The sequence below is a fragment of the Saimiri boliviensis genome, chromosome 10, assembly GCF_048565385.1.
Source record: "Saimiri boliviensis isolate mSaiBol1 chromosome 10, mSaiBol1.pri, whole genome shotgun sequence".
In the NCBI taxonomy this organism is placed as follows: Eukaryota; Metazoa; Chordata; class Mammalia; order Primates; family Cebidae; genus Saimiri; species Saimiri boliviensis.
In genome coordinates, this window is record NC_133458.1 from 116,136,987 (window position 1) to 116,159,759 (window position 22,773).

At 38.1% G+C, this 22,773-nt stretch overlaps 1 protein-coding gene and 1 pseudogene across 11 annotated transcripts in view; one reads left to right on the plus strand and one right to left on the minus strand.

Annotated features, from left to right (window-relative positions):
* SUGCT (succinyl-CoA:glutarate-CoA transferase) overlaps positions 1 to 22,773 on the minus strand; it is an 858,466-nt gene that overhangs the window by 743,733 nt on the left and 91,960 nt on the right. For all 11 annotated transcript variants that reach the window (XR_012512230.1, XR_012512232.1, XR_012512231.1 and 8 more), the window contains one exon: positions 4,606 to 4,749. Coding sequence is in view for 5 of the 11 variants with exons in the window: in XM_074379788.1 (XP_074235889.1) it covers positions 4,606 to 4,749 (144 nt within the window). In the remaining 6 variants the exon portion in view is untranslated. The remainder of the gene's footprint in view (positions 1 to 4,605; positions 4,750 to 22,773) is intronic.
* On the plus strand, positions 8,782 to 11,903 carry LOC104651824 (keratin, type I cytoskeletal 19 pseudogene; annotated as a pseudogene).

Below are 22,773 nucleotides of genomic sequence, written 5' to 3' on the forward strand. Positions count from 1 at the left end.
AAGAACAGGGCAACAGAATAAGTAGAACCACATCCAAACCCACTTCCTTGTTATTTACCAATATCATCTAAAGAACACAGTTTAAATGCTGATGTTAGTTGTCTTGACTGGAAAAATCTAAATCATATTCAGACTTTAAAAAAAATCAAAAGAATTTTTGACAAGGGTTAAAAGTTTATAGCCCTAAAACTATAAAAAAATTTGGTGCCCACTACAAACCACATCCTGGCAATTGTCATGTCTCTACAATGAACTACTTGAAATGGTTTTGTTGTGGCTGAGGCAATCATTTCTGAGTTAATAATTAGCTACTATTCAAATCGAGTGTAATTTGTCTTTCTTACACTAGATCACTTTTAAAGAAGAGTATAACAATTTCATTTTTAGCCACAAACATTGAATGTTATAATTATTCATTTGTCATTCTATGTAATATAACCACAAAGAGTAGAAAAGGGTGTTTTTTACTACTGCATGAAATTGTATTCAATTTCCAGGCAGCTGGAATTAAGTTCAAATATTACCTGCTTAATGCAGGTGAACGATTATATTTTAAAAAATAATATTTTTTTAATTTAAAAAAAGGTGAAGTTTCCTGTTAGGCTTTTTTGAAAAGTATCTAGAAATAGCACTCCTTATTTACATAAAGCAGATTTTAATCATGTTGTGTTTGGTTTTTGGATCTAGACTCTATAAGCGTTATCTTAAATTGAAAGACAAATTGAAGTCAGTCAAGGTTTATCTATTAGGAAGTTATAATAATTCTGATAAAATTATGTTATTAGCCAACTTTTTAATCTCAGCACATTACTAACACTGAAGTTTTTTTTTCAATAACCTAGTAAAATTAATGCTTGTCATCAGCAAAATACTTTCTAACTTACAAAGTGTTTTTCACATCCTTTAATGCATTATATTCTAAAAACAACCCTATATATTAGGGTAGTAAATACTTGTGGATGCTTCCCCAGCATCCATTTTCCTCTCTTCTGGCCAGAAAATAACCATGCCATTCTTTGGAGGAATCACCTGTCCCCCAGTTTCAACCATACAGTCTGGGTAGAGTTTACCCGATCTCTAGTACTAGGGATTGTGTAAGCCACTCAGTGTATTCTATCTTTCAGGCCCCATTTATCACTTTAGGAATCGTCATTTAAACAGCGAAATTATGGTCTTGTTTTCTGGGACTTTTAGGAAAGGGAACTTCCTTTTTCTCTCATAGGAACTACTGTAAGATTCTGAAACTTTCTGGAATAAGATGGTGTAAGAATCTAAGATCCAGCTGGATGCAGTGGCTCACATCTGTAATACCAGCATGTTAGGAGGCCGAGGCAGGAAGATCCCTTAAGGCCAAGAGTTCGAGACTAGGCTGGGCGACATAGTCAGATCTCCCCCGTCTCCAAAAAGAAAATATAAAAATTAGCCAAGCATAATACTATATGCCTGTAGTCCCAGATGTTAGGGAGGCTGAGGAAGGAGGATTGTTTGAGCCCAGGTGTTTGAGGTTGCAGTCAGCTATCATCACACCACTGAATTCCAACCTGGGCAACAGCATGGGAAACAAAATGTAAGATCTGAAACCAAAACTGCTACAACCTTAGTTCCACATATGGAAGGACAGAAAAAGGGGAGGGAGAAGGAAGAAGGCTGAGAGCACAGAAGAGAAATGAAAACAGGAAAGAAAAGAAAGATGAGAGAGAAAAAAGGAGAAAAGAGATGCCCAGGCTAGACAAGGGTACATGAGAAGAAACAGAGGCCAGAGACAAGGAATAAGGCAGAGGCAAAAAGATAAGAGTAAAACAGAGCTAAGGTTGCAGTAGATCCAGAGAATGGAAAAAGTTCTTACCATGCAGTGCCTTGCATGTCAGGTAAGCTGTAGAATAAATTATCTTTTACAATTGCCTTTTGAAGTTCTCTAACCACTACTCACAGCCCAGAAGCTATTCTGAATGGGGCAGCTGCAGCAAGTATATAAAGAGACATATTCTTTGCCTTAAAAGACCATCACCTAACAGAATTTACGAACAAAGAAAAAGAACTCCTGCTGGGCACAGCGGCTCTGGCTGGGCACAGCGGCTCATGCCTGTAATCCCAGCATTTTGGGAGGACGAGGCAGGTGGATCACTCGAGGTCAGGAGTTCGAGACCAGCCTAGCCAACATGGTGAAACCCTGTCTCTACCAAAAAAATACAAAAAAAAATAGCCAGGTGTTTTGGCACATGCCTGTAGTCCCAGCTACTTGGGAGGCTGAGGCAGAAGAATCACTTGAACTGGAGGTTGCAGTGAGCTGAGATTGTGCCACTGCACTGCAGCCTGGGCAACAGAGTAAGACCCTACCTAAAAAAAAAAAAAAAAAAAAAAAAAAAAAAAAAAAAAAGATGGATAGTTAATGAGACTCAAATATACTAATATTTTGGCAATCTGAGTTAACTGTAGTACAACAGGCCAAATTGCTGCTACTGTGTTTGCGAAAAGCAAATCATCTCATCATTAGCTGTTTATTGAGTACTTACCCTAATTCTAATGGTTTATTACCTTTTCTCATCTTCCCTGGCAAACCTAAAGGTTACGAGACATTCCCATTGGTATAGTATTTCTCACATTGATCTCAAAAGATTGGAAAAGCTAATCTTTAACAAAGGCTGGGCTGGGCATTAAGGATATCATGGTAAGCAAAAACATTGTCCCAGCAGTCACAGAACTGACAGTCTCAGGGAGAAACATGGACAAAAAAATAGACACACACATACACACACACACACACACACACACACACACACAGAGAAAGGACTGACTATATAGCTGTGTGTATATGCATGAGTTTGCACTCACTGTGCCTTCACTTTGAAGCAACCCTGCAGGTGATTCCATCTTCCCCACCCTTACTCCCAGGGAAATACACGCCTTCACATGGTGAACTACTAGTTAGATGCTAGAACTGAATTAAACTCTACAATACTCATTTAAACAACACAATACTCTTTATAAATTATAGTAAAGCAGTATAGGTAAAAATCAGGAGATCTAAGTAGAGTCCTAGCTCCAGGACCTGCTACATAATCTGTGAGTCCTGGTGTAAATACAAAACTGTAGGGCCTCCTGTTGAAGTTATTAACAAATTCAACACAGTGACAGCAGAACATTTAACTAAGCCCAGGTCCACCTGTGACTGCACAGGTCACACACCCATGAAACCTTCATGGCTTCCATACCTATTGGGTGTGCAACTTTTATTCAGTTGCTTACCCTACTTCAGGTTCCTTGCAGCTTAAAATTTAGGAAAGAAAACACTTTCTGCACCTTCCTATAACTAACATCTATAGTTCTCTACTAAGGAGTGAGACCATTCATTTGAAAAGAGCTCTTTTACCTTTTTTATAGAAACATTAAAATTCTGACTGTGACTCAAAGCTACTATTATATAAAAACCCATACATAATATTTCATTTTCAACCATATTGATGTTTTTTATTTCTATACACCTCCTTAATTTTGCCTAAGAGGAAAAAATGTCCAAAGCTGTGTTCCAAGTTTACTATTTTCCCATGTATGCTGTTTAAATCTGAAATTCCCAGCTGGGGTCTCTATGTCTAGAAAGTAGTTTTTCCCACAGTAAAATGTCTCCTTGCACAAATCAGATATTTTCTTTTTCTATCACGGAAAAATTATCTATTCAGAATCAACTTCCACATATGGTACAGCATCTGGGTCTGATCCAGTGAAAAGAAGGCAAAATGTCATTTTGACAGTGAGTTAACCCTTTTATCCCCTCAGTTAAGTATTTAGCACAACATAACCGATAACTATGGAAACCAGGAATTCTTAATCTGGGGTCTATGGACAGATTTCTGGGAGTTAATCAACTCGAGTAAAAAAAAAAATTATATCTTTATTTTCATCAACCTCTAACTAAACTTTAGCACTTTCTTCTATTATAAATGTAGGTGACAAACCATAGCAGTACCTATGACTTGATCACAAATAAATATTATACATATCTTTGTATCATATTACTATTACTACAGATATCATGTAATACCATTTATACTCAATACAACTTCAAAATTGTAATAGTGTTATACCCACTATTAGATATTGTGGTTTAATGTGTTAGTAAAAATTACATGTATTTTTATGATGCAACATTGATTTTTCCATTGAATATATTTCAATATAACTGGCTTCCTTTGTAATCCTAAGTACCTCATTTTATGTGTTCAAAAACACAATTGCAGGGAAAGGTCTAGACTTCACCAGACTACCAAAGGGATCCATGGCACATAACAGGTGAAGAAACAAGCCAAAAGAAGTTATAGAGCACATGCGAAGCAACTATATCTCTAGTCTCACAAGAAGCAACAGACACATTGTAGTAAAAACAGCCTGGAAAATTTGAGTTCAGCAACGATGTCTACATTATAAGAAAATCTTCATGGTCCGCATATTTTAATATGAAATCAAGTACATCAAAGCAAAGGAGTTTTTGTTATTGTTGTGTTGGTTTTTGTATTGTTTTTATACATGTAACCAGAGAATTTGATCTGAAAAGGTATAACCCAGACAAAGTTTTTATAACATTATCTGAAATGTTATTTGGATTGTTACCTGGGATGACAGTAGGTTACAATCAATGAACAGTCCTTTCCCAGTTTTGTATTTTTGTATCAATCCAGCCATAATAGCTCCATATGCGTACAAGCCTGTGGCAAGATCAGTCATGGCTACTCCTGGGCGAACCGGCTCTCCATCCTGATTTGAAGGTTGGGTTGAAAAAGAAGAAATAATTTAAAAATAAAAGAATCATATGATTTCTCAAATCTTCTAATGTGAAACAGAAAAAAGAACTGTCTATGAACTGTGCAGACACATACAAAAACAAGCTAATAAAATAAATTGCCATTGTGAACATCTATTCGTAATAGGAAAATATTTATATTTATTATATAGTTCTCAGTGTATTTCTCTCCCCAACCCCTACTAATCAAACTAAACCAAAGTAAAAATAAAATATTTTTTAGAAACTGATACTGATGTTTCAAATGTTTTAAATTCCTTCCTGATACATTTTATCTTATTTATACTAAAAAAAAATAATTAGTTGAATTTAAATGAGTTAATTTGCTGGGGAGAAAGAGTTAAAGCTGTGTTTTTCTCCTATTGGGTGAAAGACTCTCTCACCATTAAAAAAAAAAAAAAAAGGTTCTAAAATCTGGTCTAACCTCCTTATAAGCATGCCAATAGCTGGCAAAAAATACTAATGGTATTTGCTTAATAATTTAAAAAAAGACTACTTACCCATAAAAACTTTTTGCAGACTGCACCTGAATTAGGATTACTATGATAAACAAACTGTGAATCTACAGGTTTATGGGACGTGGAACACGGGGCACAGGGCATGAGCTTTGCAACTACCTGGGTATAAAATGGAGATGTTCCACAGCCTATAACACTCCCTGCTAGTAACTCATATATTTCATTAAGAACCTCATCTACTGCTTTGCACTACAGAGTTTTATCTGTTGCAGTAAGAAAGGATCCAGGGGCCTCTCTCAATGTCCCGGACCTGTCTCTGCTTTTCCTGAGCCTTTTGATTGCTTATATTCTTGAAATTATAATGAAAGCTTAATATTGATCAAGGTCTCCACTTCATGTCAGTCTGATTTGACAATCCAATCCTTGGCCCATGTGTAAAGATGTTAGGACAGTACTTGACACAAAATAAAAATCACCTATCAAAATTATCATCAACATTATTAGTTATTGATATATCAGATAGTTTTTACTTGTCACTACCTTTCATTCTGCTAAGCCTTGAATTGCACAAAATACCTAAAAAACTCACATTTCACATTTCATCTGGTTGACACATTCATTCAGTCACCTCCTTATTAATTAATTCCAGCTTCTGTTGAATCATTTTCAAAAGTTAGTTTGTCCTTTTTCTGTAGCCCATCATAAACCATGTTGTTTTCCAAAAGTACTAAATAATGTTTAAAGCAAGTAACTGAGACTATATAGTGGCTAAACTTATTTTTCCCCGCTTTTCAATACAATTTCAAGGACAATATTGCCGTAAAACTTGGGAATGCCTGGCAGCCTTCTATTATTAGTGTCAAAAGTTGTAATGTAACGCCTTAAACCAATACATTTAAAATTAAATTTGTCATTAGAATTTAAGATTAAATTAAAAGTGACAGACAAGTTCAAAGTTACATTCACCCTTGAACAACAACGTTCTGAACTGCATGGATCCATTTATACGTGGATTTTTTTCAATAAAAGTTACCCTAAAGTCCTGTCACAGTGCCTCACACCTATAATCTCAGCACTTTGGAAGGCCGAGGCAGGTGGATCACCTGAGGTCAGGAATTTGAGATCAACCTGGCCAACATGGTGAAACCTCGTCTCCACTAATGATCCAAAAATTAGCCAGGTGTGGTGTATTCACACCTGTATTCCCAGCTACTCTACTAAAAATACAAAAATTAGCCAGGTGTGGTACATGCATGTACCTATATTCCCAGCTACTCACAAGGCTAAGACAGGAGAACTGCTTGAAACAGGAGGCAGAGGCTCCAGTGAGCCGAGATAGCGCCACTGCCCTCCAGCATGGATAACAGAGCCAGACTCCATCTCAAAAAAACAAAAAACAAAAAAAAACCTACCTTACGACCCAGCAATTCTACAACTGGGTAAATATCCAAGAAAGAAGAAAATCAATAACAAAGAGACATATGCGCTCCCATTTTTATTGCAGCACTATTGACAACAGCGGAAATATGGAGTCAACTTAAGTGTCCATCACTGGTTGAATCGATAAAGAAATGTGTCCAGCCACAGCGGCTCATGCCTATAAATCCAAACACTTTGGAAGCCAAGCAGGAGGATCACTTGAGGCTGCAAGTTCAAGACCACCCTGGGTGACATAGTAAGACCCTGTCTCTACCAAAAAATATAAAACTTAGCTGGGCATGGTGATGCACACCTATAGTACCAGACACTTGGGAGTCTGAGGTGGAAAGATCACTTGAGTGCAGGAGTTCCAGGCTCTGCAGTGAGCTATGATCATGCCACTGCACCCCAATCTGGGAAAAAACAGAGACCCTGTTTCAAAAACAACTGCAGGCCGGGCGCGGTGGCTCAAGCCTGTAATCCCAGCACTTTGGGAGGCCGAGGCGGGTGGATCACAAGGTCGAGAGATCGAGACCAACCTGGTCAACATGGTGAAACCCCGTCTCTACTAAAAAAACAAAAAATTAGCTGGGCATGGTGGCGCGTGCCTGTGATCCCAGCTACTCAGGAGGCTGAGGCAGGCGAATTGCCTGAAAACCCAGGAGGCGGAGGTTGCAGTGAGCCGAGATCGCACCATTGCACTCCAGCCTGGGTGACAAGAGCAAAAACTCCGTCTCAAAAAAAAAAAAAAAAAAAAAACTGCAATGTGACATGTATTATATTATATTATGTATTATATAATATAACAGAATATTATTCAGCCATAAAAAAATTAGCTGGACAATAAATAAATTCCTGTCATTTGTAACAACATGAATGTAACCAGAGGACATTTATGTTAAGTGAAAGAAGCCAAGCACAGACACACAGATATCACATATTCTGACTCATACATGGGAGCTAACGAAGTAGATATCATGAAGACAGAGAGCAGACTCATGGGAAGGGTAAGGGGAGGAGAAATGAAGACAGGTGGATTAGCAGGTACAAATATACACTTAGATGGAAGAAATAAGAATTGTGTTCAATAGATCAGTAGGGTGACTATAGCTAACATCAAAAGGCTGTACGTTTCAAATAGTTAGCAGGGAATAATTTGAATGTTCCTAGAATAAAGAAATGGTAAATATTTAAGGTGATGGGTATATCAACAGCCCTGAGCTGATTATATTAATGTTTAGAATTATCACGTGAACCCTGAAAACATGTACATCTATTATGTATCAATTTTTAAAAAGCTAAAAAAAAATAAAAACAACTTTCTCAACCTAATAAAGGGCATCTACTTAAAATCACAACCCAGATCATACTTAAAGGTGAAGGGCTGAATGTTTTCCCCTAAAATCAAGAACAAGATAAGAGGCCAGGCCCAATGGTTCATTCCTGTAATCTCACACTTTGGGAAACCGAGCGGAGGATCACTTAAGCCCAAGAGTTGGAGCCCAGACTGCACAACATAGTGAGACCCTCAACTATTTATTTTAAAAAAGAAAAAAAAATTAAACTAATATTTTTTTAAAAAAATAAGACAAGAAAATCCACTCTCATCACTTCAATTCAACATTACACTGGAGGTTTTAGCCAGTGCAGTTAAGGCACAAAAGGAAATAAAACGAATGTAGATTGCAAAGAAAGAAGTAAAACTACCTCAATTTGCAAATGACCCAGTCTTATATATGAAAAGTCCTAAGGAATCCACTAAAAAACTTATAGAACTAGTAATCAAGTTAGGCAAGATTGCAAGATAAAAGCCAATATACAAACATCGGCTGTATTCTACACAGTAGTAATAAGCAAACAAAAAATAAAACTAAAAAAAATGCAACTTGTAACAGAATCAAAAAGAATAAAATACTTAGAAATAAATTTAACAAAAGAAATACAAACTTATACTCTTAAAATAATAAAATATTGTTGAAAGAAATTAAGACAAAAATAAACCAAAAGACATCTCACAGTCATGAAGCATAAGACTTAATATTGATAATATGGCAATGCTTCCCAAACTCCTCTGCATGTTCAAGGCAATTCTACCTACTAAAATCCTAGATGCCTTTTTTGCAGAAGTAAAATCTGATCCTAAAAATTCATGTGGAAATACCATAGACAGAGAATAGCCAAAAGACAAAGAAGACTCATAACTTCTGATTTCAAAACTTACTACAAATCTATTGTAATAAAGGCAGCTTGGTATTAGTGTAAGGCAGACATATAAACAATAAAAATTATCACGTTTACATCCAATTACTTTTTGACAAGTACGCCAACACGATTCAATTGGAAGAATCTTTACCAAAAAATGGTAAACATAATGAAATTGGATCCCCTCCTTGTAGTACATACAAAAATCGACTCTAAATGGACCAAAAATCTAAACATAAGAGCTACAACTATATAACAGAAGAAAATATAGGAGTAAATCTTTACAATCTTGGATTTGGCAATAATTTCTTTGATATGACACCACATGCACTAGCAACAAAAGAAAAAATAGATAAATGAGACATAATTGAAATTAAAAACATGTGTTTCAAAGGACACCACCAAGAAAGTGAAAGGACAATCCAAAAAATAAGAGAAAGTTTTGAAAATCATGTATTTGATAAGAAAGTTGTACAGAATTTTCCCTTTTTAGAGAAAGGGTCTTGCTCTGTCACCCAAGCTGAAATGCAATGGTGTAATCTGGGTTCACTGCAACCTCCACCTCCTGGGCTCATGCAATCCAGCCACCTCTGCTTCCGGTGTAGCTGGAACCACAGGTGCACACCACCACGCCCAGTTAATTTTTGTAGAGACAGCATCTCACCATGTTGCCCAGGCTGGTCTTGAACTCCTGAGCTCAAACGATCAGCTGGCCTGGGCCTCCCAAAGTGCTGGGATTAAAGGCGTGAGCGATGGCACCAGGCCCAGAATTTTTATTTTTTTTTATTTTTTTTATTTTATTTTATTTATTTATTTATTTATTTATTTTTATTGCATTTTAGGTTTGGGGGTACATGTGATGAACATGCAATATTGTTGCACAGGTACACACATGGCAGTGTGGTTTGCTGCCTTCCGTCCCCTCACCTGTATCTGTCATTTCTCCCATGCTATCTCTTCCCACCTCCCCACCCCCCACCCCTCCCCCATTTCCCCCCAACGGACCCCAGTGTGTAGTGCTCCCCTCCCTGTGTCCATGTGTTCTCATTGTTCAACACCCGCCTATGAGTGAGAATATACGGTGTTTGATTTTCTGCTCTTGTGTCAGTTTACTGAGAATGATGGTTTCCAGGTTCATCCATGTCCCTACAAAGGACGTGAACTCATCGTTTTTGATGGCTGCGTAATATTCCATGGTGTATATGTACCACATTTTCCCTATCCAGTCTATCATCGTTGGGCATTTGGGTTGGTTCCAGGTCTTTGCTATTGTATACAGTGCTGCAATGAATATTCGTGTGCACGTGTCCTTGTAGTAGAATGATTTATAATCCTTTGGATATATACCCAGTAATGGGATTGCTGGGTCAAATGGGATTTCTATTTTTAGGTCCTTGAGGAATCGCCACACTGTCTTCCACAATGGTTGAATTAATTTACATTCCCACCAACAGTGTAAAAGTGTTCCTATTTCTCCACATCCTCTCCAGCATCTGTTGTTTCCAGATTTTTTAATGATCGCCATTATAACTGGTGTCCTACCCATCTGACAAGGGGCTGATATCCAGAATTTACAAGGGGCTGATATCCAGAATTTACAAAGAACTAAAGCAGATCTACAAGAAAAAAACAAACAAGCCCATTCAAAAATGGGCGAAGGATATGAACAGATACTTTACAAAAGAAGACATACAGGAGGCCAACAAACATATGAAAAAATGCTCATCATCACTGGTCATCAGAGAAATGCAAATCAAAACGACATTGAGGCCCAGAATTTTTAAAGAACATTTACAATATTACGGCGCGGGGCGGGGCGAGGGTGGGGGGAGGCTCCTCCCGCAAATCACAGCCTCTGGGACCAGGGTTGCTCCGTCCCTACTCCACCTCGCCAGGACTTCTTACAGCTCTCGCCAGTCGTCTGCCTCATCCTCCTTTCGGGGGGGCCTGGGCGGCGGCTCCGTGCATTTTTGGCTGGGGGTTGCTTTTCGCGCGCCCAGCATGCACAGGAGCTCCAGAGGCCACGGCGTGTCCGTGTCCTCTGCTTCGTGTCTTTGTTTTTCTCAGGGGGGTACATCGGCGGCTATGGCAGCGTCCTAGCCGCATCCGACGAGCTGCTGGTGGACAACGAGAAGCTCACCATGCAGAACTTCAACGGTCGCCTTGGTCTCCTACCTGGAAAAGGTGCGCGTCCTGGAGGCAGCCAATGGCAAGCTGGAAGTGAAGATCCGCGACTGGTACCAGAAGCACGGGCCCAGGCCCTCCAGCTACTACAGCCATTACTACAAGACCATCCAGGACCTGCAGGACAAGATTCTTGGTGCCACCACTGAGAACTCCAGGACTGTCCTGCAGATCGACAACACCCATCTGGCTGCAGATGACTTCCGAACCAAGTTGGAGACAGAGCAGGCTTTGCACATGAACGTGGAGGTCGACATCAATGGCCAGCGCAGGGTGCTGGATGAGCTGACCCTAGCCAGGACCGACCTGGAGATGCAGATCGAAGGACTGAAGGAAGAGCTGGCCTAGCTAAAGAACAGCCATGAGGAGGAAATCAGTGCACTGAGGGGCAAGTGGGAGCCCAGGTCACTGTGGAGGTGGATTCGGCTCCAAGCACCTCTCCTGCCAAGATCCTGAATGACATGCAAGCCAATATGAGGTCATGGCCGAGCAGAACTGGAAGGATGCTGAAGCCTGGTTCACCAGCCAGAGTGAAGAATTGAACTGGGAGGTTGCTGGCCACACGGAGCATCTCCAGATGAGCAGGACCAAAGTCACTGACCTACAGCGCACCATCTAGGGTCTTGAGATTGAGCTGCAGTCGCAGCTGAGCATGAAAGCCACCTTGGAAGGCACACTGGCAGAAACAGAGAGGTGCTTTTGAGCCCAGTTGGTACACATTCAGGCACTGCTCAGCAAGCGGTACTGAAGCCCAGCTGGGCGATAAATATGGGCAAAGGATCTCAATAAACATTTCTCCAAAGAAAATATACAAATGGTCACTAAACACACGTAAAGATGCTTAACATTATTAGCCATCAGAGAAATGCAAATGAAAACCACAATGAGTTAACAGCTCAACAATAAAAAGACAACTAATCCAATTTTTTAAATGGGTAGGTCGGGCGCAGTGGCTCACATCTGTAATACCAGCACTTCGGTAGGCCAAAGCCAGAGGATTTCTTGAGACCAACCAGGGCTTAGTCCCTGTCTCTACGAGAAATACAAAAATTAGCCAGACATGGTGGTGCACGCCTGTGGTCCCAGGTACTAGGGACGCTGAGGTGGGAGGATTGCTTGAACCCAGTAGGTGGATGTTCCAGTGAGCTAAGTAAGATTCCACCACAGCCCTCCAGCCTGGGTAACAGAGTGAGACTCTGTCTCAAAAAATAATAATAAAATAAAAAATAAAAAAAATAAAGTTAAATGGCCAGAGATTTTAAAGACACATTTCTCCAAAGAACATAGATACAAATGGCCAATGGGCACACAAAAAGATACTCATCATCATTAGCTGTCAGAGAAATGTAAATTAAAACCACAATGAAATACCACTTCACACTCACAAGGATAACTATCATAAAAAAAGACAATAACAAGTTTTAGCAAGGATGTGAAGAACTGGAGCCATCATGCATGTTGTGGGCTGTGAAATGGGGTAGCCACTGTGATAAACAGTTTGTCAGTTCCTCAAAAAGTTTAGAAATATAGAGTTACCATATGACCCAGAAATTTTACTACTAGGTATATACCCAAGAAAATGAAAGCATAGGCCAGACATGGTGGCTCATCCCTGTAATCCCAGCACTTTGGGAGGCTGAGGCAGGCGGATCATGAGGTCAGGAATTCAAGACCAGTCTGGCTAACATGGTGAAACCCATCTCCACTAAAAACTCAAAAATTAGCTGGGCATAGTGGTGCACGCCTGTAATCCCAGCTACTCAGGAGGCTGAGGCTTGAACCCCGGGAGGTAGAGGTTGCAGTGGCCCGAGATTGCACCACTGCACTCCAGCCTAGGGGACAGAGCAAGACTCTAGCTCAGGAAAAAATAATAATAATAAAAGAAAACGAAAGCATGTGTCCTCACAAAAAGCTTAGACACACATTTTTATAGTACATTATTCAAAATAGCCTAAAAACAGAAGTAACCCAAACGTCCATCAAATGATAACAGATAAAGTGTGGACTAGCCATACAGTGGGATATTTTAGGCAACAAAAAAGAAATGAAATACAAGGAAGCACTTTAACAAATATTACGCTAATTGAGAGAATGCAGTCACAAAAGGCTGCATATTATATAATTCCATTTATGTGAACTGTCCAGAACAGACAAATCCATAGATACAGAAAGTAGATTAGCCAGAAGCTGGGAGGAGGCAGGAATAGGGAGTGACCACAAATAGGTAAGAGGTTTCTTTAAGGGGTTAGGAAAATGTTCTAAAATGGACCATAGTAAGGTTACAAAACCTGTGAAGTATACTAAGTATACTAAAAACCATTGAATTGTACACTTTAAATGGGTGAGTTGTAGAGTATATGAATTATATCTCCATAAAGCTGTTATATTTTTAAACTCCATAATCCTGATGATTAAATGAAGCAGAAAAAAATAGTTTAAAAAAAAAAAAAACTCTTTAAAGGCCTGATTAAAATCATGTATTTAGTAGAAATTCTAGAAGTTTTATTTCATTCAAGCCTGTTGAGTAACAATAACTAAAGAAGGTGTACCTTTCATTCCCCCATACAATTCCCCCGTACATGGCTCTGTTTATACCATGAAAATCTCTTATTAAATATATTCCTGTCATTGAAAAGTTGTCAGAATGCCAGAGGAATAAGAAAGTGAAAATAGATTACCATTTAGTTAGTAAGAATCCCCACAGAGAACCACACTGTGGCTATGAATTGACTAAGTATTCCCAGTTACAGTAAGACAAAATCTGAGTAGGGGCTATGTATTTACCAGGTACAACTCCCTTCCACATCTGGAACTCCAGAGAGCCCTGCTGCAAGAACAGTACAAAACAATGTCTCCCTTCTTAACTCTGGGATGAATGGGGTGGTATTGTCTCTTTATCATGGGTAAAGGAATTCATTACTCAAAATCTTTAGTAAAAATACATTGAAAAAAAATGGCTAATTAAGAAACCTTGTTAAGCAATATGCCTGAGAATCTCATCATAATTTATTAGAAGTGGACTTAAACTCATAGACTTCAAAACATCAAGTAATATTTTATTTTATTAAATTATAGTTCTAGAAACTGATAGTACAATTTTTATTTTTTTCATGTTCACTTAGAAATTGCTTTAAATTTATTTAGCTCTTTTAATGAAATAATGTAACCCTTTGTCAGAGAGAGTTATGATAATTTTTCTGTAAAAGCAACAGATATGCTTGTCATGGATAGAGACAAGAAAGGGAAGAGTCTCTAGTTAACACTTAAGACATACAATTATAGTGGGAGAACAAAGTATTAAATAAAAATATTAAAAGTCTTTTGATTATTCACTTTCTGTAAGTATTCATGTCTTTCTCTATTCTCACTGTTCCCAATGTTACTTTCTTTCTTTTTTAAATTTTTTAATTTTATTTTTTTGAGATGGAGTCTAACTCTGTCGCCCAAGCTGGAGCGCAGTGGAGCAACCTCGGCTCACTGCAAACTCTGCCTCCCAGGTTCAAGTGATTCTTCTGCCTCAGCCGCGCAAGTAGCTGGGACTATAGACACACACTACCATACCCGGCTAATTTTTGTATTTTTAGCAGAGACGGGGTTTCACCATGTTGGCCAGGCAGGTCCCAAACTCCTGACCTTGTGATCTGCCCACCTTGGCCTCCCAAAGTGCTGGGATTACAGGCATGAGCCACCATGCCTGACCCCCAATGTTATTTTCTTATACTCTGTCATCCCCCATTCATTCATGTATTCAAAAACTCACTAAAAGTAAAAGCTGACCATCAGTGGAAAAACTAGTCAAATCTGAATAAGATGTAATTTAGATAAAAGAATTGTACCAGTGATAATTTCTCAGTTTTGATTATAGTTCTACAGAGAAATGGGGTGAAAGGGATAGGCACTCTATTATTTGTGCCACTTTTTTGATAGGTATAAAACTTCAAAATTAAAAAGTCAAAAAGTAAAACCTGAATTCCTTCTTCAAAAAAATGATTTTGAAATTACAGAAATGGTTTAGTGATTTTTATTATTATTATTATTATTTTGATTATGTAATCTAGAGATGAAGGGGGAAAATCACACCATTACCTGTGAAGGTTTTTGGTTTTGGGGGTTTTTTGAGACAGTCTTGCTCTGTCGCCCAGGCTGCAGTATAGTGGCATGATCTCAGCTCACTGCAGCCTCCTCCTCCGAGGTTCAAGTGATTCTCCTACCTCAGGCTCCCAAGTATCTGGGTTACAGGCAAATGCTACCATGGCCTGCTGATTTTTTTATTTTTAGTAGAGATGGGGTTTCACCATGTTGGCCTGGTCTCGAACTCATGGCTTCAAGTGATCTGCCTGTCTCAAACTCCGTGCTGGCATTATAGGCCTGAGTCACTGTACCCAGCTGAAGGTTTTGTTTCCTTTACATCCTGATCTCTTAAATTACAAAATTAAGTATTTTAAAAGATTACTTTCATACACAATTTAAGATTTTTTAACATTTTTATTCATTTCTCTATGTTCTTCTCACTACATCCAGAGTCTGTCAAATGAAATAAAGAAAGAAATGAGAGAAGGAAGAACAGAAGGAGGGGGGACGAAGAGATAGAGTGAAAAAAAATCATGTGTTTTTCTAAGTTTCTAAAATCTTGTTTTGTTAAAAAGTACATCGAAGCTGTAAATCAATTTGGGCATATGTTCAATAAAGAAGCATGAATTTGAAAAGTCGCCAAGCATTTTTCTCTTGTTACATTACTCAACCTAATTACTTCATAAAACAACAAAAGTGTTAAAACTTTTTTTAAGTAGTTGGCTTCATTTCTAAAAGAAAAAATCATTCTTAAATGTATCTGTGTCCCTATGTCATATCTTTATTTCATAGTGAGTCATTCATTATAGTAATTTTTTTTTGCATCCTGGGACACACAATTTTTTTAATGAACTACTTTCCAAAATATGAATTTTTCTAGCATTTACTAACCCCATAACCTTTGGAAAAGTTCTTGGCCTTTTTTCATTTTTTTCTCAGTTGTCAAATATGAGTAATGATAAAATCTACTTCATCATTTGGTATAAGAATTAAGTAAGAAAAGGTGTATAAAAGCACTTTATGAATGTAAAAAGGCTGCACAATGAGACTTTTTATAAGATGTTTGGTGTCATGCTGGGAGACCCATCAGAATGACTTTGCAATCATGTAGGGCAGAGAGACGAGATGAGAATCTCAATCAAGGACAAGTAGAGGACATGGATTCAAGAGATAATTAGAAACTTGAATTCAGAGACTTTGATTATTGATCAGTTGGGGAGAGTAAAAAGTAAAATAAATTTGGGGAAACAATCAACAGGAAATTAAGTTTCTTAATATGAAGGTAATATTTTCATTGTTAAAACCACTATTAGCACAACTTGTAGCCCTAACTAGTAGGGAAACTGTCTTTAGTGGAAGTGCAAGCATGAAGAACAAAGAACGGAATATTCAGATCAAATGAGGGTTTCCACGCACACAGAACACAAGTCCTCACAGTCACTGCGTTCACACTTCATGGGCACAGACTCTCCAACTGCACAGCATCTGAACCTTCTGTTCTAAACACACACTCTACTTGAACCACTAATTGATACTAAAAATATGCTTACAGACGTTCACATACAAATTTCCACAAACTAACATTCCCCTAATTGAAGGAAATTCCATTTACTAACTCAAAACACTAACTCCACTCCTGCCACTGCCTTATCTATAAATAGGCATTACAAAATCTATTACTTATGTACTTCAGTAACACTATGGAGTCCTCCAGTCTAAATCACATCATTTTTGACCTTGAAAGGCTCCTGTAGTTCAACCCTCTTATGAATAAAGGTAAACAAGCAGGAAAGTATGCAAGTTGTTTAGAGATCAGTGTCTACTAATTACTGACAAACAGAGCCCTAATAAGACAGAGAAAAGAGTCTTAACACTACCAGGCACTAAATTTAGGTTATTGGTGGTGAACAATCCAAACAAGAAAAAGGTCTTTACATTGCAGACTAGAACAGGAAGATTATTTTTCTTCATTACATCCTAAAAGACTTGAAGCTCCCAACCCATTCCTCATTCAGAGACCTTCACCTAAACCACAACAAAGCACAAGCCAGAAAAAAAAAAATGACAAATTGGGACCCCAGAAGAAAGGGGAAAAAAGAAAGAATGAGAGGAAAGGGGAAAGAAGAAAGCAAAAACTCTCTCTGATCTTCATCACAAGTGGACTCACCACATTAGACAGGCAACTCAAGGGAACATGTAACAAAGTGATTTGTGTCATTCTCTGGATCCTTTACAAATGCCTGATTACCTAATATTATTAATGTCTTTGTAACTACACTAAAATTTTCTGCCCTTCCAAACATGAAAAGTGTAACATAGAGGCTGAACTTATAGATCATAACATTATATAGTCAATTTTTAAAAGTAGTATCTAACTTACTCTACACAAGGCTTAAAAGCCAACAATCCTTGTTACAGATGAGGAGCTAAAGAAGAGTCAATTTAAGTAAATACTGCAAGATGTTAAGTAGCAAAGTCAAGATGAGACCCCCAAATCAGTTCATCCAAAAACTGCTGCCTATACCACACTGCTGAATTCAAATGCCTTCCTGATGATCAGATTTGGATTAAATATTTTGTACTTAGTAAACTAGTAGGACGCTATATTCAGATGTCTTTCACATGTGTAACATGTATGCTTCCAGCCTCATGTTTTTCAAAGTGGTTTAACACATGATGTTGCATTTAACATTCAATAAGTACCAATATTATCACAATTTTACAATTATGAAATAAATATTTAGGCTGGGCATGGTGGCTTACACCAGTAATCCCAACATTTTGGGAGGCCAAGGTGGGCGGATGACTTGAAGTCAAGAGTTCAAGACCAGCCTGGCCAGTAGGGTGAAACCCCATCTCTACTAAAAATAAAAAACTTAGCCAGATGTGGTGGCACGCGACTGTTATCCCTGCTACTAGGGAGGCTGAGGCAGCAGAATTGCCTGAAACAAGGAGGCAGAGCTTGCAGTGAGCTGAGATGGCACCACTGCACTTCAGCCTAGATGACAGAGCAAGACTGTCTCACTCAAAACAAATAAATATTTAGAAAATAACTGTCAAAGTCACAGAGAGTAAATGATACAACTCAAACTCAGGAATTCTGATCCAAAAGCTTCTGCTCTTTTTGCTCTCATTTTTTCTCATTATATTATTATACCTCAGTATTCCTCATCTTTCCTTTTCAGACAATCACTAAAGAGCAAAAAATTTAACTATATACATTAATTTGTAATTTCTACAATGGCAGTGAAGAAATGATGTGATATGCCTTGTTCTATGCAATTCAAGTGAACTGCAAATGATCTAATGCACCTACAAAGAAACATGCTTTTACCACTCAGAGATCAGGCAGGAAGGGAGCATTCAGGGAGGTATGGCCATAGATGCTTTTAACATCTGAACAATGTAAACCAAAACTTTTTTCAGAAAATAATAGAAAGAATCAATTCATTGGCAGCCTACATAGAAAAATACACAAAACCACAAAATAATTTTAAAAAATAAATAAATAAAAGCAAAAATAATCACACACAATTTTTTTTGAAAATCCCTTAATATTCCAACCATACTATTTTCTTGTCTAGTGACTGAAAACCATCTGAATCATTTTTACTGAGTTCCCACAGTGAGATACCCAAAATATCATCTAGCCTGGCTGTCCTCATGAGTTTAAATAGAGTACGACTGGGAGAAAATGAAATGGAAGGTTGGGGAATTGTGATATTTTAAGGAATATATTAAGAAATAATTCCCAAAATTATTTTACATCTTTCCATGCTGCTCTTCTTAGTTACAGTTCCTGTGCTACAGTTTTCTCCACTGATGGATCAGAGCATAGAAAGAACAAATGTGAAAGTCAATAGCTCCAGCTGGGTGCAGTGGCTCACGCCCGTAATCCCAGAACTTTGGGAGGACGAGGAGGGCAGATCACCGGAGGTTGGGAGTTTAAGACCAGCCTGACCAACATGGAGAAACCCTGTCACTACTAAAAATACAAAATTAGCCAGGAGTGGTGGCACATGCCTATGATCCCAGCTACTCGGGATGCTGAAGCAGAAGAATCACTTGAACCCAGGAGGCGGAGTTTGCAGTGAGCCAAGATCCTGCCATTGCACTCCAGCCTGGGCAACAAGAGCAAAACTCTGTCTCAAAAAAAAAAAAAAAAAAAAAAAGTTTATGGCTCCAACTTCTGAAACAAAATGACATTTATATCCACTATGATCTGTGTATAAACAATCCTACTAGACATCCTCTGAACTCAGTCTGTAAAAAACTTTTAGAGAGACATTTGGCCTAACTCCCTGCCTTTAGGTAGGTAAATTTCTAAGTCATCTATGAGAGATGCTCATCCCTCTATCTTCAAATATCTCCAGAGGACCAAGAACAGTTATTGAGTGTCTATTACATGCCAGGCTAGCACTACAATGGGGTAAAGAGCTAGCATTGTTTCCCCTGTGTTTGTCTGCACATTATCTCATTGAATCTTAGTATGTGTTTCAGGATATGTGTTAGTATTCTCAGTTTTACAAATGATAAAATAATGAGGCTGAGAGATGTTGTCTGGAACTACAATTCCAAGCCAGGACTGTCTAAAAGCCCAAGATCTTTCTGCTCCATCATGCTAATAAAAACTGCATGACCTGGACCTACTTCTTTATCTATTCCACGTTCCACTGCCCTAGCAGTCAAAGAGCTCTTCATTAGGTAACTAAAACCTCTTCACTGATAAATGAGCTAATATTCTCTTTTTCATCACTCTATCTACAATAACAATAACTGCTCCACATCTTTCCCATAAAAACATACTAAAACATAAATCAAATCATTTATTTGTGTTACCCAAGGCAAACAACTACAGTCCCTATGGACTTTCACCAAAGAAAGTCTACTTTATATCCCTGAAATCATTTTGGCCATTTTTCTTCTCCAATTATAACAACTTTTTCAAAGCATTATGACCCAAATGAACACAACACTCTCAAAAGTCATAGAGATAGGAAAAAAAGTGGGGTGGGGTTCCTTTCTTTAATAAAATTCAGAAAGTAAAAATAGGCCAGGCATCGTGGCTCACGCCTGTAATTAATCCCAGCACTACGGGAGGCTGGATCACCAGAGATCAGGAATTCAGGACCATTCTGGCCAACTAAAAATAAAAAAATTAGCTGGGCAAGGTGGCACACGCCTGAAGTCCCAACTACCTGGGAGGCTGAGGCATGAGAATGCCTTGAACCCAGGAGGCAGAGGTTGCAGTAAGCTGAGATCGCTCCACTGCACTCCAGCCTGGGCAACAGAGGGAGACACCAGGGTCGGGGGCAGGGGGAAGGAAGCTTTTTAATCCTTACCTCAAAGCTGAATATTTTTTCCAAACATTTGTGCCAAATTTTTTCCAAATATTCACAACCCAGAAATTCTCTATTCACATTATCAGAATACATGGTTTTACCTATTAAGAAAGACTCTCATTTTAAGTGTGTAGCTTAAAGAACTCTTGGAATCAAGTGCCATAGCTATGGCGACCATGTAGCAGCTTCTTCTTATCTAACTGAAGCTGAATCCTTCCTGAAACAATTTAAGATTACAAATTCATATACAGCAAATAACCAGTAAGCACTCTATGGTGGGTCTGTTATATTCTAGATAAACAAAAAAAAAAGTATCCCAAAGACTCTCTCTCAATTAAGCCACTAATATTCTAAAGAGTAAGACAAACAAACATATATTAACAACATAAGTAAAAACATAGAAGTGCAGAGGAAAAAGATGGCAAAACAAATCTCAGAGAGTTAAGAAAAAAAGCAGGTCATAAAGGATGGATAGAAGTCCCGCATGCCTAGTAGCACTTTCAGTAGGAGTACTATTGGCATTCTGTAAGAAAAATTTAGATCCATGGGCCTATCCTATACATTAAGGATATTTAATCCATACTCCAAGCATTAAATGCCAACAACAAATGAATTATCCCACATATCATTTTAAAATTTCCTTAGAGTTTTACTATCTCCAGATGAAAACCAATGCTAGAGCCTAGGATACTTCAAGCTCAGAACTGATACGGTGAAGGGACCCACTATCCTATTGCTTCTTAATTATGAACAGTAGCAGGGAAAGTGAAGCTAGGAGTTCAGTGACTAAATAAATGAGTGAAAGTGTTTATTTAAAATATTAAAGGCGCTAATAAGGTCAATAAATTTGTGATACAAAAGATGCAATCAGAGAATAAAATCAAAAATACAATCTTCACAAATATCAGAAAATACAAAATGTAGCTATATCAAATGAATGTCAGTAAGTAAAGTAACCATACAACTGGCATCTAAATAAGACTACAAGTTACAGCATGGTTTCACACTTATACCTCATGTGATGCTGCACCATCACTTTACAGCCATGTATTTGTTCTTTTATTGTATACATGTATTGTGTACAACATATTTTGAAATACATGCACATTGTAGGATAACTCCATCAAGCTAACAAATGCATTATTTCATATACTTATATTTTATTATGATAACATTTTAAAATCTACTCTCTTAGAGATTTTTCAGAAATACAATACACTCATCCTTTGGTAAATACAGAAATCTGCATATCCACAGTTGGCCCTGCAGAACACAAATATATGCAAAATTGATCCTTAGTGAATATGTAATCTGCATTTGGTTGAAAAACCTCCACATATAAGTGGACCCGCACAGTTCAAATTCATGTTATTCAAGGGTCAACTGTACATTAAGTATAGTAACTACGTTGTACAATAGATCTCTTGAACTGATTCCTCCTAGATAAATTTTTATATCCTTTGACTAACATCTCCCTAACCTACCCTCCACCCCAGGCCACCATTTTACTCTCTGGTAACCACCATTCTACACTCTACATCTATGAGTTAAACATTTGCAGATTCCATATATAAGTGAGTTCATGTGGTGTTTATCTTCTGTGTCTAGTTTACTTCACTTGAAATAATGGCCTCCAGGTTCACTTATGTCGTAGCATGTGACAGGAGTTCCTTGTTTTTTCTAAAGCTGAATAGTATTCCATTGCGTATATATACCATGTTTCTTTATACATTTATTCATTCATTCATGGACAGTGAGGTTGATGCTGCAATGAACAGAGGAGTGCACATATCTCTTCCACATTACTGATTGCACTTTAGTTGGGTATATGCCCAATGGTGGGGTTGCTGGATCTTACAATTGTTCTACTTTTAATTTTTTGAAGAACCTCCATACTGCTTTCCAGATGGCCACATTAATTTACATACCCACTAACAGTCATCACTTTACAACTTTACAATTACCATTTAAAAAACATATTTAGGCCGGGCAAGGTGGCTCATGCCTATAATCCCAGCACTTTGGAAGGCTGAAGTGGGTGGATCACGAGGTCAGGAGTTCAAGAACAGCCTGGCCAAGATGGTGAAACTCTGTCTCTACTAAAAATACAAAAATTAGCTGGGCATGTTGGCAGGTGCCTGTAATCCCAGCTATTCAGGAGGCTGAGGCAGAGAACTGCTTGAATTCAGGAGGCAGAGGCTGCAGTGAACCAAGATCACACCACTGCACTCCAGCCTGGGTGACAGAGTGAGACTCCCCATCTCAAAGAAAACAACAACATATTTTCCCTATTTTACAGATG